The sequence below is a fragment of the Haemaphysalis longicornis genome, unplaced genomic scaffold, assembly GCF_048455015.1.
Source record: "Haemaphysalis longicornis isolate Haplotype H1 unplaced genomic scaffold, Haemaphysalis longicornis Haplotype H1 scaffold_10, whole genome shotgun sequence".
NCBI lineage: Eukaryota > Metazoa > Arthropoda > Arachnida > Ixodida > Ixodidae > Haemaphysalis > Haemaphysalis longicornis.
This window is the reverse complement of record NW_027526204.1, coordinates 116,846,002-116,862,665: the sequence shown is the minus strand read 5'-3', so window position 1 is coordinate 116,862,665 and position 16,664 is coordinate 116,846,002. Positions and strand designations below refer to the sequence as shown.

Genomic DNA, 16,664 nt, shown 5'->3' with positions numbered 1-16,664 from the left:
ATTGCGCCCAGCAGTGTTTGTGTTTTATCTTGCGCAGCAACTCTGTGCGCGTTAACTTCATGCTCTAGGCGGAAACACCGAGCTCCACAAAGTTGGTTGAACGCCAGAAATTTCCACTCACAAACTCACTTACCACTGACTCACTCCCTCCCCTGCACCACCATAACATTAAGCATGATTTTGCAGAACATTTTGAAAGTTTTATTGGTCCATGTATGCAATTGGCAGCCTTATCCTAAATTTGGAAAAAAATTGCAAACTATAATATTTTTTTTTGCAGTACAGCATTCTCTGTCACAGTATAGCATTTCATGTGGGAAAAGGATCTTTGCAGACAAATTGGGCATTTGCTGATATTTTGTGAACAAAACCGTTGAAAGCAAGCATGGAACCTTTCTCAGTAAGTGTTCGGTACTGCTAATAGATTTTCAGAAGTCCCATATTTACCGCATTTTTTCTCCAAATATCTTTGTCTGAGTTTGGCATGACAATTGATATCTTGCCGCAGCCAGTCTTGTAACGTCCGGAAATCTTCTGTCTACATCGTGGTTTCTTAATTTTATTTCCTTCCTCTGGATTCCTATTTTTGTTTCTTTTTAACTCCACGTAGGGCGAAAATGATAAAAAATAAAGTAATGTCCTTCTTGGTAGCTCATACTGCCATAGCATTGACTTAAAACTGGCATCCGCCATTAAATATAAGTCAATGTGTTGCACCAGACCAACAGAATTCCCATCTAGGAACGAATGTCAAGTAGACACAGATGCCCCTGCAATGCTGCCCACTAACACGCATCTACTGAGCGAATACTTTCATGTAAATCCACTGACTTACCGTTCTTACGCTCCGGTGCAAAGCAATCGTACAAGAGCTAACGGTGTTCAGCTAGGGTTGTATATTGTATAGCTTGAAGATATACCAGCTAATCACTGCATCCGCGGCTAGCGTATAATGCTATAACGTCGCATCCTACTCAAAAGCGAAAGAGAAACAAGAGAAGGTACCCTTGCGCCATTGTAGATAAGATGCAGGGATACAAAGGGAGCACGAATTCCACTATACGCTAAGGAAACTCCCATCCCGCGCCATCTGCTTGGGTCAATGCTCAACTTGATTAGAGCGCTGTCTTCTTGGAAGGACTGCCCTCTTCTCTCTAGGGGTGGTTTCTTTTTCTCTCGAGCGACGTACGGGGATCTGAAGTCTGTCGAAACGATGGCGCTTGCAATCAACGGGACTGCTCAAAGAGTACCCTCCGATGGAAATCTCTGGTCACATTAAGGAGCAGATTCGACACATCTTGAGGTACTGCCTCCTTCAAGAGCAGCACTTCAGAAGATGCCGGGAAATTGCTTTACGGATCCAGCCTTTCATTGCGCAACTCATTTGCGAAAGGCTTAGGCACTTTTTCGGCTGCAATCCTTGTTCATTTTTGACTTTATCCTTTTGCACTAACCAATCAAACCGCCTTTTTTTTCATGGGTTGCAGGACCCTTGAAGGTAACGCAGATTATGGTTTTGTTTGAAAGAACGAGCCTTTATAAGAGGTTAAGTTTCACTCCGGTCCTATAAAATGTTCTAAAAAAAGCTAACAAATATTGATAATCTTTCAGATATAGTGCTACCGAACGTCAGCCATGGCGTCGTTTCGGGAATACCAAAAATACAGTGATTCAAATAAAATCAAATCAAAACAAATCATTTGTTTTTTAGCATCGAAAAGACACTGAGGGCTCCACAGAGGAAAAGCCCTTTTAAAGCTTGATAATGACTATCCCCGTTACATGATATTCAGGCAAGTGCGTTTGAAAACAAGCAGCATGTATGAAAAAGCATAAGTGGTATAGCAGAAAGGATCAGTCTGCAAGTTGCGCCGCATTCACCAAGATAAAAAAAGGAAACATGTAAACGAAAATTTACATAAGAAGACAGTAAAATGTAGGCACTGTGAACACAATAATGCTGTTACATGAAACACAAATTTCCACAGAAAAAATGCCGCTGCAATATCGGTACTCTACAAAAAATTAGGGCGGAACTGGAAACACCAAGAACGGGTAACACATCATTACGGCACTAAATAAATATCAGAGCGACACCGCAAGCATAGAGCGCATGACATATCATTTCGGCAATAAAGAAGTCACCGCAGTCTTCAGTAGGACAGGCAAATAATATGGCAGCATCTGAAGACCATAGTTGTTCGCGTTCATGGCATTTTTCACCACTCGTTTACACGTAAGGCGCGAACGCTTTTTCTTTGGTGTAAGCTCGGACAACTGCGTCCCAAATGCGTCATTGTATTTTACACCGCTCTGAGAGCTTCTTATGAGGTGAAAATCCGTGTACAGGATGCCAATTTAAACGCCCAAAATTGGCTCTGTCTGGTTGTCGCAGCAACAATTTCTGATCTTCCTCACTGTTTTCCTTTGCACCATGTGCACTTTCATTATAATAGTTTTTTTCGTTGTTCCCCACACCAGTTAACAGTAACTGCGTTTTGACAAGAAATGATAATTGTAAATTATCTGCTTTATGATCTCTGGTAGGAAGAAGTGTAGTCTAGATAAAATGCCCACTATATTGGCAAGCGTATTCACTACAGCTTCGATATCATTAGTCAAAGAAATCTATTCTTCAAAGAGTACACCGAGGCTCTTAAAAAACTGAGACAACGTGTGTGTTATTTCTAAGTCTTTTAGTTCTCAATTTAAACTTAAATTAGTGTGTTTTCTCTAACCTGGCATTCCACCGGCGCGGTAAAATGAACCGCTCCCTTTCTACGGTCAAATAGACTGGCGGTTGGTTATCTGTGTGACGTTTAATAGCACTTAACGACCTCTATGTCAAAAAGGCAGTGCGAGGAGTGGATTGTCAGTCACCACTCTTTCATCCGCTTTTCCTGTTATCTAAAATAATTTGTGATGCTTGCGCTCAAGTTCAGACGGCTGATACTATGACTTGGTAATCATTTGAAGACGAAAACCTAAATTTTCAAAAACGGTGCAACCAAAGGGCCATCGGTTAATAAACAAAATGCTTCTGGGAATAAAACAGCGAGGTTAAGGGAGTAGTTTTTACAGTGGCTTTAAGGGAACATGCAAAGAACACTACAATTCCATCTCACATGTAACCTGTGCCAACACTTGGACAAAATGGGTGCCCTGAATGCAACAAAAATTTTAGTTTGTAGGGAACGCAGCACATTATCGCCAGTATCAAAGTCGATAAATTATTATTCGAACGACTGAAAAAAAGACATAATTGGTGTTGGCACCGTGCGTTCGATTCGCATGACATGTCTAAGTTCTGTGAAAGAAGGCCCGTGATTAACAATGCGAGTCGTCTACTGGAAAGTCACCGAGGTTGGACACGATAAGGAGTTTGATAGCTCGGCTCCGGTCATGCAGAAAAATACTTGTGATAGGAAGGCGTAGAAACTGTCTCTTGATTTTTATTCAGTATAGGAGCTGGTTTATTGATTTATTTGGCAAATAACCGAACAATTGTACTTGCAATCGCTGCATGTTAACTTCATCAATATGCCCAATTGGTTTTTTTGTGAGGATTGGTACCCTTTACTGATTTCACAATCTTTCTCGCTAGACCAAAAGAGCAGAAACCTGTTGGATATACGCGAGGTATATTTGGTTCCCGTTACTGGAACACGCGAGCCGGCGAGATAGTGAGACGCCTTGACGTTACATCATTGAAATCTACATTACGAAAAGACAAAATAATCTCTTCAGCCATCCTTACCTTCCAAAAATGTTCCTTGAAGTGCGGTTCAGCAAACACTCTCTGAAATAAAATTTCCGATGACATACCAGTCAAAAAAAGCAGTAACTGGATACAGCTTAACACGACGCCCCTAACGTCGTAATGAAGACATCCTCATCGATTTAACATCTTAGACTATGATAAACCGCCCAAAGGACTCGAGATTAGAGTTGCCGTGAAACGTGCCGGCTCCTGTTTTTTGGTAGACGGAATACAGCGTTCAGATTTTATGAGCTACTTCGTTCAAAAATAGTGTCTGCAGGTTAAAGAGTCTTTTGAAGAAAATATAGACTGAAATTAAAGAAAACTTAGGTAATATGTGGAAAATATGAAAACGAAGTAATAGTTTTGAAGGTTGTGTACAAAGTATCAAAGCATCACGTACCGTATACTTGGCACTGTGGGATTTTCTTCCGGAGGTCAGTGCAGTCAACCTTATTCTACAATTTCTAGCCTTTTTTGTTCAAGTGAATAAACCTATTGAGTACTTGTGATTTACAGACGGAACGTGAAACATGCGGGCGATTCATTATTAGGTCTTGTTGGTAACGTAGAGATGATGACAGTCAACAATGCGGATTTAATTTACCGAACGGTTTAGCAAATTTTCACAATATTTCAATAGCGGAGATGAGTGCATTGATGATAATATTCTGATAATGGTATCTCACTTGCACTTGGCAATAAAAACACAATAAAGTAGAAGCAGGCGAAAATACGATCGAACTCAAGGCGTAAGCAACTCTTAAATTACTTAGAGTCAAGTTTGTACAGGTGTTGCTAAGCACATTTATTTCTTCAGAGTGTTTTAGCGCGTATGAATGCTGCACGTTGGGAGCGGGTGATTTATTATGGGTTAACTTTTGTCTGAAATTATTTTATGGACTTATTCTTATCGTTCATCGTCTTATTTTTATCGTTTATCAATTATGTGCATCCGTATATGCCAAAACATGATAAAAAGATGTATTTACCATTGACGCAAAGTGTTTACTTTTTACAAAGGTAATTGCGGAATGGCTCGAGTAAGACGGTCAAGAGTAGATAAAAACAAAGTAATAAAAAAAATTCCAAGCAATTTGTGATTGAAGGTATAAATATAAAAAAATAAATACACAATACAATCTGCAGAAGCTCGGAAAGTACTAATAAAATCCCGTAAAAACAGCTGAAACTCTCAGTAGAGTACCTAGGGCGTATTACTCGAGGGCAATTGGCTGTCAGTATTTTCTTTTCAATTAGCGGAGGTAACTCGAGCCACATACTCGCACCAGCATATAATCGGAAAGCATATAACCGGAAAGGGTTCGAAGGTGGGGTCACCTAAAGCTTCTTTCTTTAATTTGTGCTTCCAAGCTGGTCTCCAGGCAGCTTTTTGCATCATTCTGCTGTTTTGCGCCTCCAAAACCGAGTCACAATCACATTCAGCAATCATTCAGTCACTCATGCCATAGTCCTTCATTGCTTGTGAATTTGCGGACAGCTACCTTGTGCCCGTTGGGCTACCAAGTTATGTCTTTTGTTTACCTTCCGTATTCACCTTACTATTGATTGATTGTGGGGTTTAACGCGCCGACGCAACGCAGGCGATGAGGCGCGCCGTAGTGGAGGGCTCCGGATTAATTTTGACCACCTGGGGATCTTTATCGTGCGCCGAAATCTCGTACACACGGGCGTTTTTGCTTTTCGCCTCCATCAGAAAAGCGGCCGCCGCGGCCGGGAATCGAACCCGCGACCTTGTGCTCAGCAGCGCAACGCCTTAGCCACTGAGCCACCGCGGCGGGTATTCACCTTACTAGAATTATTATTGTATTTGGACGTAGCTTTGTTTGAAATTTGAGCCCGAGATGGTTGCGTTTTTTTTTTCTTCTAAACTTGTCACTGTAAAGGAAAGGCACTTCGTCCCATTATAAACCCTTGAAATACGCAACGTTCGGAGTTTTTATGACAAAAAAACCCTCTCCTCTCTTCTTCGACAGCTCGTCCATGTCCTCCCGTCATTAAAGACTCCGTTGAGAACACATTGAAAGACGTCGCCGGTCCTTTCGCCGAAGGAGATAGAGTGCAGCTGAGCTGCGACATTCAAACATGTGAGTACATTGTTTCTTGATGCAGGAAAATAGAAAATCAAACCGTGTTTTGAGTAATTTCATGACCGTTAACGAAAACTTCCTTATGGAAGAAACATTTTCTACTTGAACTGCAGTAGTAAGAAACGCCGAGTCGGTACGGTTGCATATCTAAATGAGATTCCTCATGGAATAAGGAGTTGGGCATCCACAGTGTATTCCCGGGAATCAAATGCAGCTAAAAGACCGCAGCTTCAACAGCAGAAAGCGCAGATTTTGGTTCTCGCGAGCGGCGTGCGGGTGACGCTGTAGGTGGAAACTTTTCTGCTGATTCATCTCCTTTTTACTATCCTTCTATGCCAAAGATAAAGAAGGAAAGCGTATAATACTTTTCTGAATGTGTGCCGTAAAATGTGAAATTTTAGCTTAGTATGTTGTCCCCACTTTCATAACGGTTTCCAGCAGCGCGAGCGTCTTGTATATCTCAGTCTCTAAACGCGCATAACAGCATTAGGGTGACGCACATTTAGGTGTGGATCATTTCATCACTGAAGGTAAAAAAAGGAGTATTTTCTGATTCGGTATATATTTATTTAAAAGCATGAAAAAATATTTGACACTAAAAATTCTCACCGAATTAAGGTACATCTGGCTCTTATCTACATTATTAAAATCAACGTTTCGCTGAATGCCTTATTGATTAATCGTCAAGGATGAGTTCATCAGTGACGAGCATCAACAGCAGGAGCGAATGACGTAAAAGTTTGCTGCCCGGCAGGATCACTAAAAGGGACGTGTTTTTTTTTTAATATCACCCGGAAGGGTAGGAATAGTCTCAAGTAAATTCTCAAGTATCGATTTACATTGGTTAGGCCAGTTATATTTCGTTGGATTTTGCCATAACAATACAATATATTTACCTGATAAGTACGAGATGTTCACATACCTTCTTCCTGGCGTCGGAAAATTAATGTTCTGCTTCAATGCATTTTGGTAAATTTCCGGAAAACACGTAAGCAAGTTTGGTTTTGTGATACGAGTTTGTGGCCAAGGCTAAATCACAAAACGTATAAAACACTGTTATGGGTTTTTGTAAATTTCACTCCACATAAGAACAAATGAATAATGCCCGGCTTGCTCGTGTTTTCATAACTCCCTATTCAACCGCGAACTTACGTGAATAACTTTTGATCCCAAGGTAACTCACACAAATGTACCAGAGAAAATATTTGGTATGTACAAAGTTCCCCTCAAGCTCCTCGCGCAAACGTATTTTGAAAAATTCTTTTTGAGCAGCAGGGTTACGTACTTGATTTTTTTGCTCAAACAAAACTTGCATAAACGCTGTAGGTAAATGGGTTGATATTTTTTTCCATTTAACTAATAGGAAGTTACATAAATAAGTCGTGGTATAAAACTGTTCAATAAGTTTTTACACCAGGTAGACAATTCAGGAAACGTATATTAATGTTTAAAGAACTTCGACGGGGTTCCTATACACAACTTGTTAAATTTTGCAGACATTTCGCTCCTTAGATGGCCGTCGCTCACCACGTTTTCACAACGGCTGGAATATCTTGGCCTGAAGCACGTGAAGTTAGCCCAGTAATTTTTACTTATGAGAATTTCGTATGACAATCAGCAAAAAAAGGTATTTCAGTATTCCTAACCTGCCCGTACCCCGCGTGAAGACTAAATAAGCACGTCTTTTGGAATATTTACCACAAATGGCATAAATAATAGTTGGTCATGTTTCGTTGTTATTACATTAAAGCCAGAGGAGAGTACATGCGTTAAATGGGATTTTTGTTTCAAAAAGATTTGAACAATCAGTACAGATGGTCGACCGGAATGATAGATGGACAAGAAATTTGTTGTTTTGGGGGTAAGTAGCCGTAATATCGACATCAACTTAATTTTTCTTGGCGGCTCAAGCAGTAAAACACATATATTGCAGGATACTTCCCAACAGTAAAAGACCAGAATTAAACATTTCCAGGTGACCACGACGTTACGCTGACGTGGTTCCACGACGGTGTGCCCCTGAGGACATCCCATGAAACAGTTTCCACCGCCCAAGGTGGCCGGACGAACCTCGTCACACTGGGCCCACTGTTTCGCAAGGACCTCCGTTCAAACCTGACCTGTGTGGCCACCAGCAACGTTTCCCTTCCGGCAGCTACTTCCCTGCTTCTTGACGTGTTTCGTAAGTACGTGCGAAGAACACCGGGTGGGCGCTAACCAAAGTAAAAGTTTGTGAGCTGAGCAAAGAATATCCTCGCAGCATGACTATGGTAACCTATGCACCTTCTGGAAGCTTTAACCAAGTTACGTTGTAGCAACTACGTGAGCGTCCTGTAAATAGGGTTTGTCACAGTTTGCTTCGAGAGTTAAGTAGTTTTATCTGTTTTATTTGGTCTGCCTTACTCAATGAGTCACCAATGGTGCTCCGGAGAAGGAAGCTCCAACTCAAATGATCTGCTTGCCTTAAACCTCGACGCGACGCGCAAAGCCTTCATTGTACTTTTACAATTGTGCGAATGCACACCCTCACACACTGCCTGCACCTTGCATGGTCACCTGATTATAGTGCAGAAAAACAATTTTTTACGGAAGTAAGAACACTACCCCAAGCCCTCTGATGCAGAATACATATCCCTACACAACACTCGTGGGTATAAAAGCGGGGAGAAAACTCACCCAGAGATGAGTGAAGCTAAATGAATTATTGCCGCTGTTGCTCTCTTTTGGAAGCGATGAAACACCACATCGTCCTGCACAACGTCTTAACGCGTAATTGGCGCTTAACATCCATCCATTACCAAAAACATATTGGCTGCCGAAACAGCCTCCGGTAGACTCTTGAGACTAACTTCTTCATCATGTATTATTTAATGCTTAAGTTTGCAAGTTTGCGGGTTCTCTTTTATGAAAATCAAAGCCAAACTGCCTAAAACACTTAGTCGTACAGCTGCCTCGAACGCCGGTTTTATTCTGTAGCTTTATCTTCTTACCAGTTATAGATTTACTTGTGAATGGCGTAAGCGGCATCTTCAAGTGACAGTCTTTCGCTTCCGATGCTCAGGTATGCGATTCGAACGAAAGCGCACGTGATATTTTTCGCCAAAATTAAGCTCCTTCTCTATCCCTCCCGTTCTTTTCTGCAGTCCCACCAGCATCTGTCACAATTTGGAGCTGGAACCAAGAGCTGCCAGAGGTTTCGAAATTCTCCCCAGTTGCCGGCGCATACATCGAACGTAGCTCCAAGCGCACAGATAACAACCAACTCGCATCAAGCGGATCCTCCATTGACGGGGATGCTGAAAGAGACGCGGCGTCTGCAACTGCGGACACATCAACATCTTCCAACGCGCCTCGAAACTATGAGTGCGAGGCGAGCGGAAGTCGACCACCCGCCAACATCACGTGGTTTCTCGACGGGCAACCACTGGACCCGACGTTGAGCCAGACTGCCTTTCAGGAAAACGTCACCGCAAGCATGCTTTCTCTGCCGGTCACAATCCGTGAGGGAAAGGTGCTGGAATGCCGCGCAACCAACGGCAAGCTGCCCGAGAGCCGGGGAGTTGTCAGTCAGTTCCTGAAGATGGACTTGTCGCGTAAGTTTCCTACTGCGTTTAAAGCTGTAAATCTGGCATCATCATCATCGTCATTATCATCATCAGTTTATCTACGCCCACTGCAGGGAAAAGGCCTCTCCCATTATTCTCCAATTCCCCCGGTCCTGTGCTAACTGCGATCAATTTATCCCCGCAAACTTCTTGATATCATCTGCCCATCTAACTTTCTGCCGCCTACTGCAACGCTTGCCTTCTCTGGGGATCCACTCTGTTACCCTCAATGACCAACGGTTATCTTGCCTTCGCATTACATGCCATGCCCACGCCCATTTCTTTTCTTAATTTCTACTAATATGTCCTTAACACGCCTTCGCTCCCTGATCCACGCTGCTCTCTTCTTGTCCCTTAATGTTACACCTATAATCTTCAGTTCCATTGCGCACTGAGTCGCCCTCAATTTAAATTGAACCCTATTAGTGAGCCTCCAATTTTCTGCCCCGTAGGTGAGTACCGCTCTGATGAGATATAAAGCTTCATTGAGTTCAAAACGTACACTGTTTCGTTCGGAAAGAAGCCGAAATGTCTTAAAGATATATGTGTCGCAGAATCTTCGTATTGATTTCACTAAAATATTCTGCATAGCCTTTGCAAGGTATTTTAGGGCTGCTATAAATACAGTACGCGCTTGATACAGACTATATCGCTCTTATACAACAGTATGAGTTGAGTCTGCACGGTACGTTTTTTTTTTTTCGAAGCTGCAGTAAGTAAGCGTTGTGATTATGGTTTATCGTTTGTGTCCGACGTTTTAAAGCGAAGCTCTCTATACCTCACTGATGGCGTTCCATGTCGCGCCAAAGCGCACTGCAGGAAAGCCAACTTTACCCAATAGGTTTCACAAAACTGTGATGATGATAAGCGAAAGTTCATCAAGAACCTAAGATAAAAACGCTTCCCGTGGTTGGAATCAAACGCCGGTCCATCACGTTATGAAGCCGACGCCTATTCGATTGCGATGTTCTGACACGGTCAAAGTAGCATGGATTTCGTACTTTGATTTTAGGCTGCGTCCAATATCACGGCAACCGTGAGAATTACCTCCCAGAAATTCTCACGGCATTTTTTATAAAAGCTGGCGGGCCTAAATTCGCTGAATATTATTTCACAACGTCACCTAACAAAATCTAACCGTACGTAACCCAAGCTAACCTATCATAACCTACCCAAATACAGCCCAACAGCAACAATCCTAGCCTAACCCAGCCCAACGGCACAGAATACAATCTATATTTATCCCAATCCAACCTATGCTTGAAGTATTTTGCGTCGATGTTCTGACATGCAATTAACCCGGATTAGAAATCATTCACAAAATCACCATGCAAGGTAACTTCGAAAAAAAAAAAAAAATCTTCGGCCATGCCAGAGTAGAACCTAAGCCTTCTCTTTTAACATCAAGTGCGGTAACGCAGCGCCACAGGAGCATTCATAACGAGTTTTTTAGGAAGTTTTTGTCCCATAAAATCTCCTGGCGGCGTGCTTAGCGAATTAGAGGCGACTGGCGTGAGAAATTCCTCGTGGTATATTTCATGGTTGCCGGGATAATGGACTCTACCTTGATTTTAACTCTGGTTGCCTGGGTGAAAGCTTCGCCTTTTAACCATCTTTCTATGAAGAAATTGGCTTTTTTGGAAAGGCATTTTAGCTAGCTGGCCTTTTCACTGTTTTCACGTACTGTCACGCAGAGAGGATGGAAGTGAACGTTCTCCTAGGCAGCCGTCTCAACGGGAGTAACATCAACGAAGGCGACGACGTGTACATGGAGTGCTCCGTCCTGGCTGCCTCCCCGGTCACTGAGATCAGCTGGCGCCAAGACGGGCGAGAACTGAAGACGGGGGACAAAACACCAGGGCTGCTCTTCTCCTCCCGGTTCCTGGTGATACAGAACGTGGCGCTCAGCAACGCGGGCCGCTACACGTGCAGGTCAACAAGCGCCGATGGCGAGGTGGCAGAGAGCGCACCCTTTGAACTCAGGATCAGGCGTGAGTTTGGTCGTCCTGGTCAATGTCGTCATCATCGAAACCACATTTATCTTGACTTAGGTCGAAGGCCTCCCCTACGGACATCTAGCCTCTCTCATCCTGTCCTCTGCTGGCGCATTGTTTGCTATGCAATTTGTTACCTCATCCTTTTGTAGTGTAACCGCCTTCCCTCTACTTGACCGTATTCCAGTTGTCCACACAACATGGACAGCCTAACCCCACTTGGTTTTCTGGAGGTTAACTGAAGTAATCGAAGTAGAACATGGCAACGACTAGTACGAATATTGGAGTGAAATAATGCAGTAGAATTATGGAATAATTTATTTTTCTATCAGGCGGTCAACGGGCATGACATGAGGGTATGGCGAATGGGAGCAATGGTAGGTGAAGATTTGTTCAAACAAAGATTGTTCACAGAACATAAGCGTTCACTTGAGCACGTGACGTCTGATTACGCCGATAGGAATAGCACAAGCACCGTGATAGAAGCTTGGAAGACACCCTGAGATAAAAATATTTGTTTGTTCGCTGATTTCGACAACCAAAAAAATATTACAAGGGAGATGTTACGAAAGTAAACATCATATTAAGCCCCCGTGTCAAACATCATACAAGCAGTTGTTCATGGAGAATGTCGATAACAGCAAACGAAGTGCCCCCTTTCCCCCGGTTTTCCCAACAACTGAGCCACGATGTGACAATGGAAAAGATTGGCATGACTAAGAAATCTAATACAGAAAAATGCATGCAATCCACTCCGTACACGCCTTACGTATCTCAAGCACACATGATATTTCGGTGTTGCAAGTAAATTTGTGTGACAAGTATAATAGAGAACACGAAGTAGAAACACAAAAAAATATTTAACTCTCATACTGGGACTTGCCTGCCTTCGGCGATCCTTAAGGAGTCGTTCGGGAGCCACAAAGGGTGCGCTCAGAAGGGGTGGGGGGGGGGGGTGAATGACCCGCCATTTTACTACTTTATGGAGACCTTATTTTAGGCCGAATGCTATAATTTTCTGTAATACTTGAAGACTGTTCCTGGCACACTGGCCGCTTTCGTCAGAAGTGTTTGGTGCACTAGCTTTGTAAGGAGATGGTTGTGACCAGTTGAGTAAGTTCAACATGCCCAGATACGATATAAATGTTTGGGGTTGTTGTAATGACACACTAGGGGTACCGATGACGCGTAAAAAATAATTTTTCAGTAACTCGTTGCTCAATGCTAAGCGATTTCTTCCTCACTATAAGTTTTTCTCGTTGATACGGTTTCAAGCACGGCAGAGTTTGCTGTTACTGGCACAGTAGGGGTAGCGAGGACATGTAAAAAAAAAAGAAATTTAACTGTAGTTCGTGGCTCCACCCTTAGGAATTTCATCCCCACTGTAAAGCTGTCGCGTTGCTACGGTTCCAAGCAGGGATAAGGCCATATCCACTGCAAGTGCTTTTACCTGATGACACGCCGCATTTCCTTGCAGACAGGCCAAGGTGCCGGGCAACTCAGGTGCGGATGTTAGAGGCACGTACCAACGAGACCGTGAATGTGAGCTGTGACGTGAAAGCGGATCCGGATGACGGGCTGCGCTACTTGTGGGTTGCCGAGGACGATGCCGGCCACAGGCGACGCTCGTGGAGGGCGGGCAGTGGCGAGAGTGCGGAGGACGACCACGCGCAAGAGGTCAGCTCGAGCCGGCTGGAGGTTCTGGTCGACACCTTCCTCTTCCACGCCACGCTGTACTGCTGGGCCAAGAACGACGTCGGCACGCAGCGGGAGCCGTGCCGATACAGATTCACGCTTAGGCGTAAGGGCTCGTTTCAAGTCTTTGGACCAGCGAATAGCAGTCACATTGTGAGCTGCAGTCGCTTTTTATGGTCGGCTTAATAAATGATCCACTCAGAGTACTTCCTGAAGGGTTTAGCACTGGTCACGAATTAGTGCTAAATAAGCCATAATAACCTACGATGCTGAGCCTGCGTGCTAGAAAATAATGTAATATTCCTTTATTTACAATACTTATTTACATACGATACGTTATTTACCGTTTGGCTTTACCTTACTTTGTTTAATTTTTTTATTTACTGTCTTTGAGAGTAGCCACGCGGACTCGATGCCTGTGAGCGCTCGCGGAAGGTAGTGTCTGCGTGCGTGCACTGGTGTGTATGTGGATGTGTGAGTGTGAGTGTGTAGTTGGTGTTGGTGAACCTGGCCCGGGACATTCTCGACGCTAATGTTCGTTTTATTGCAATTACTTTCTCCTCCTCTGGGTGTGCGCATGCGTGTGCAGGCATGTACGTGTCCGCCTCCGCACATGACGTGCGGGTGAGCATGTATGCCTGTGTACAGGGGCCGTCAAAATTAATTAGAAGATGCTATCGCAAACTTACAGGAATTTATTCTTTCAGAAACTGCCTAGCTTCAATAGTCTGCGCTCAAGGAAGTCCTCCCTAATAGAAAATCTTCCTGTAAACCGGTAATGGTGCTCGTAAATCCAGTAAGACAAATACTTTGCGATATTCACTACTCCTTGTTCCGATTACTTATGATGGCGCCTGTATGTCTGTTTTTAGTGCATTTGTCTGTGTGCACGCATGCGTGGCAATGGTACGGAAAATTTGAATACGTATTACGTCATTAAAGATTTACATCTTTCAAGCATATATTTTGTGACCACAGTAACGCTTACCGAATTGTGAAGCGGAAAATAAAGCTTCAAGCTTTATCCTATAGCACTCACTACAGCGCACCTATCTTTATGGACGCACGTTTTGTCACTGATTGTAGGATAAATAGTGCAGCCTAAGCGTTCTGGATTACTGTGGCAGCGAGGGTAATAAGAATTAGTTGTACCTAATGCTTTCGACATATTCTCTCATCCGTATAGCATTTTTCACAAATAACTCGACTTGCCCCGCCCCCCATCCCTACTTTTTTTTTGTTACCTTGAGTACAGGTCACTCCGCCCTCAGGCTGAACTGCAGAGTGGGCAACTACACGGACAGCTCATTTTCCCTCAGGTGCACCTCCACACGGAGTGCACATTCCAGGGGCGACGCTAGAGTGGCTCCGGAATCACGCCTCCGTGTTGAGCTGTTCGAAGTGGGAGCCGGAAACCGGTCTGAGCGAGGATTCTGGACCACAGCCGAATCCAGCGAGCCGCACTTCCTTACGGGCCTCAAGCCGGCCACCGAATACCTTGTTGTTGCCCGGATGGAACCGGAAACGGCCCTGTTCACCACCTACGTCAGGACATTGGCTCCAGCACAAACGCTGAGAGGAAGCAACGGTGAGAAGGACATCGTGCATAGCGGAGTAACAAGCCTTCCAAATGTCATAAATTGCTGTGAGGAATACAGTTGATACCGGGCATATCAAACTAGAAGGCGATTAAAAAATGGTTTATTATTTCTTACAATCCCAAATACAAATTGCACAATCCGCGCAAAAACGTTGAAGGGAATGTTGTGACAGTTTAAAATATGATAGTACATATATGTCTCGGTTACATATGTCCAGGTTATACAGCCTACATATATCACCACCGGCACTACGAAAGAAAGGGTGAGGAAAGGAACAGTACGAAAAGAAACAAAGGAAGGGTCTAGGCGACGAAATATTTACAGCTACGGTTGTCGCTTCGCGACATATAATTTTTACTTTTGTTCTGTTTTCTCCTTATCTTATGCGCAGATTTATGACCAGCATACGGCGTCGGGATGTCCTGGACATCCACGGCGGCGATCCTCGCAGGCGTCGTGGTGTTGGCTTCCCTGTGCCTGGTGTCGACATGCGTTGTACTGTGGTTCAAGTGCAGCAGGCAGGAATCTCATCAGCAAAGAGTTTCAGACGGCGACAAGCGAGCGGAACACAAAACGTACCTCGCCACGGATGCGTCGAGATGCCCACACAATGAGAGCTGACGAACTCTGGAAACAACCCCCCGTGGAAAGACATACGCACAACATAACCTGACCTTCAAACACTTTGTAAAAAAGGGAAAGGAGGTCCCTATGCGTCTCAGGGAAAGCGGTTTGATATATCTTAAACTTTTGAGGAGTCGTTTTTATCTTAGATGGTTTACTGAAATCGAAAAACTGCATCTCTTTTTGCGGTTGGGTATTTTTGTTTTGCTTTGTTTGAGTGAAGCCCAGCAAGAAGCCAAAACCGCTTATTGTAACTAGATGTGATTTATACATATTTATGTGGTTTTAACTGTTTGAATTTCTGATAGAAAACCGAATCAACCCCAGAAGAACTTACCAGAGAAAGTGACAGGGAGATTTAGAATGCGGATTCGAGAACAGGATTCAATGATTGGTCGCCTCATGTACACTCATCCATCATAGTTAACGCATATTGGTTTCTAAGGTTACGCGTACGTTGCAGTTACTTGAGATTTTCTATTGATTTATGTTCGGGCTCAGCGTGAGAGCCCAGTATTATGTTTATATTTCCAACATTAACCATGCGGTCATACATCCGCGTTTTTATGTTTACTTGGGAATGATTATATCGCCAGACCAACCGCATAGGGCAGCATAAACGGTAGTTAAAGCTGACAGAAAATGACCTCCTTTGTTTTTAATGTTTCATCCTGAAGGTAGAGTAAATCGAGCTATTTAGGACACAATTCCTGGAATAAAAAAAGTTATATTTAACTAGTTTACCGGCATAATACGCGCAAACTCTTTCCCTGACTCGCGCCAAATGTTCGACATTAGTAAGGCCTAGTTCCTGCATTTGACGCTAATTGTACCACTCATCTTAGCCACAGCTTTTTTCGAGCTGAATGTGCCTTCCTATTCCTCTGACCTACCTGAAGGACGACAGTTGAAGCCTGAGCACAATAACAGTTAATATTCAGGCAAGAAGGTAGTGTGTGTTGTATTTTATACGCAATAAATAATGTAATTTGATAAGCAGTTTTGATGTCTGGTGCCATAGACAGGAGCTACATCTGCAGCTGGTTATACGTGGAAGGTTTTAGATGCGACTGCATCTCATTCACTCGCCTTGTCTCTCCATACGGCGTTGTTGTTGTCCGTCCACACCCTTCCCCCATTCTCCTCGCCACGCGAGCTGCGCTCTCCGCCGCTCACCCCCTCTCCTCTCCGATAGCGAACACTCTCTCGCGAGGGGCATTGGATTGGATTCGATTGGGTTGGCTTGGCTTGGCTTGGCTTGGCTTGGCTTGGAT

The 16,664-nt window shown here is 43.7% G+C and overlaps 1 protein-coding gene across 1 annotated transcript in view; it reads left to right on the top strand.

Annotated features, from left to right (window-relative positions):
- The window catches only part of LOC144157921 (uncharacterized), a 43,426-nt gene extending 27,072 nt beyond the window's left edge, over positions 1-16,354 (top strand). Inside the window, exons 3-9 of the mRNA XM_077688636.1 lie at positions 5,758-5,868; positions 7,847-8,053; positions 9,015-9,464; positions 11,171-11,467; positions 12,948-13,271; positions 14,421-14,753; positions 15,158-16,354. Of these exons, the coding sequence (XP_077544762.1) occupies positions 5,758-5,868; positions 7,847-8,053; positions 9,015-9,464; positions 11,171-11,467; positions 12,948-13,271; positions 14,421-14,753; positions 15,158-15,165 (1,730 nt within the window). The 3' untranslated portion in view covers positions 15,166-16,354. The remainder of the gene's footprint in view (positions 1-5,757; positions 5,869-7,846; positions 8,054-9,014; positions 9,465-11,170; positions 11,468-12,947; positions 13,272-14,420; positions 14,754-15,157) is intronic.
- Positions 16,355-16,664: the final 310 nt, after the last annotated feature.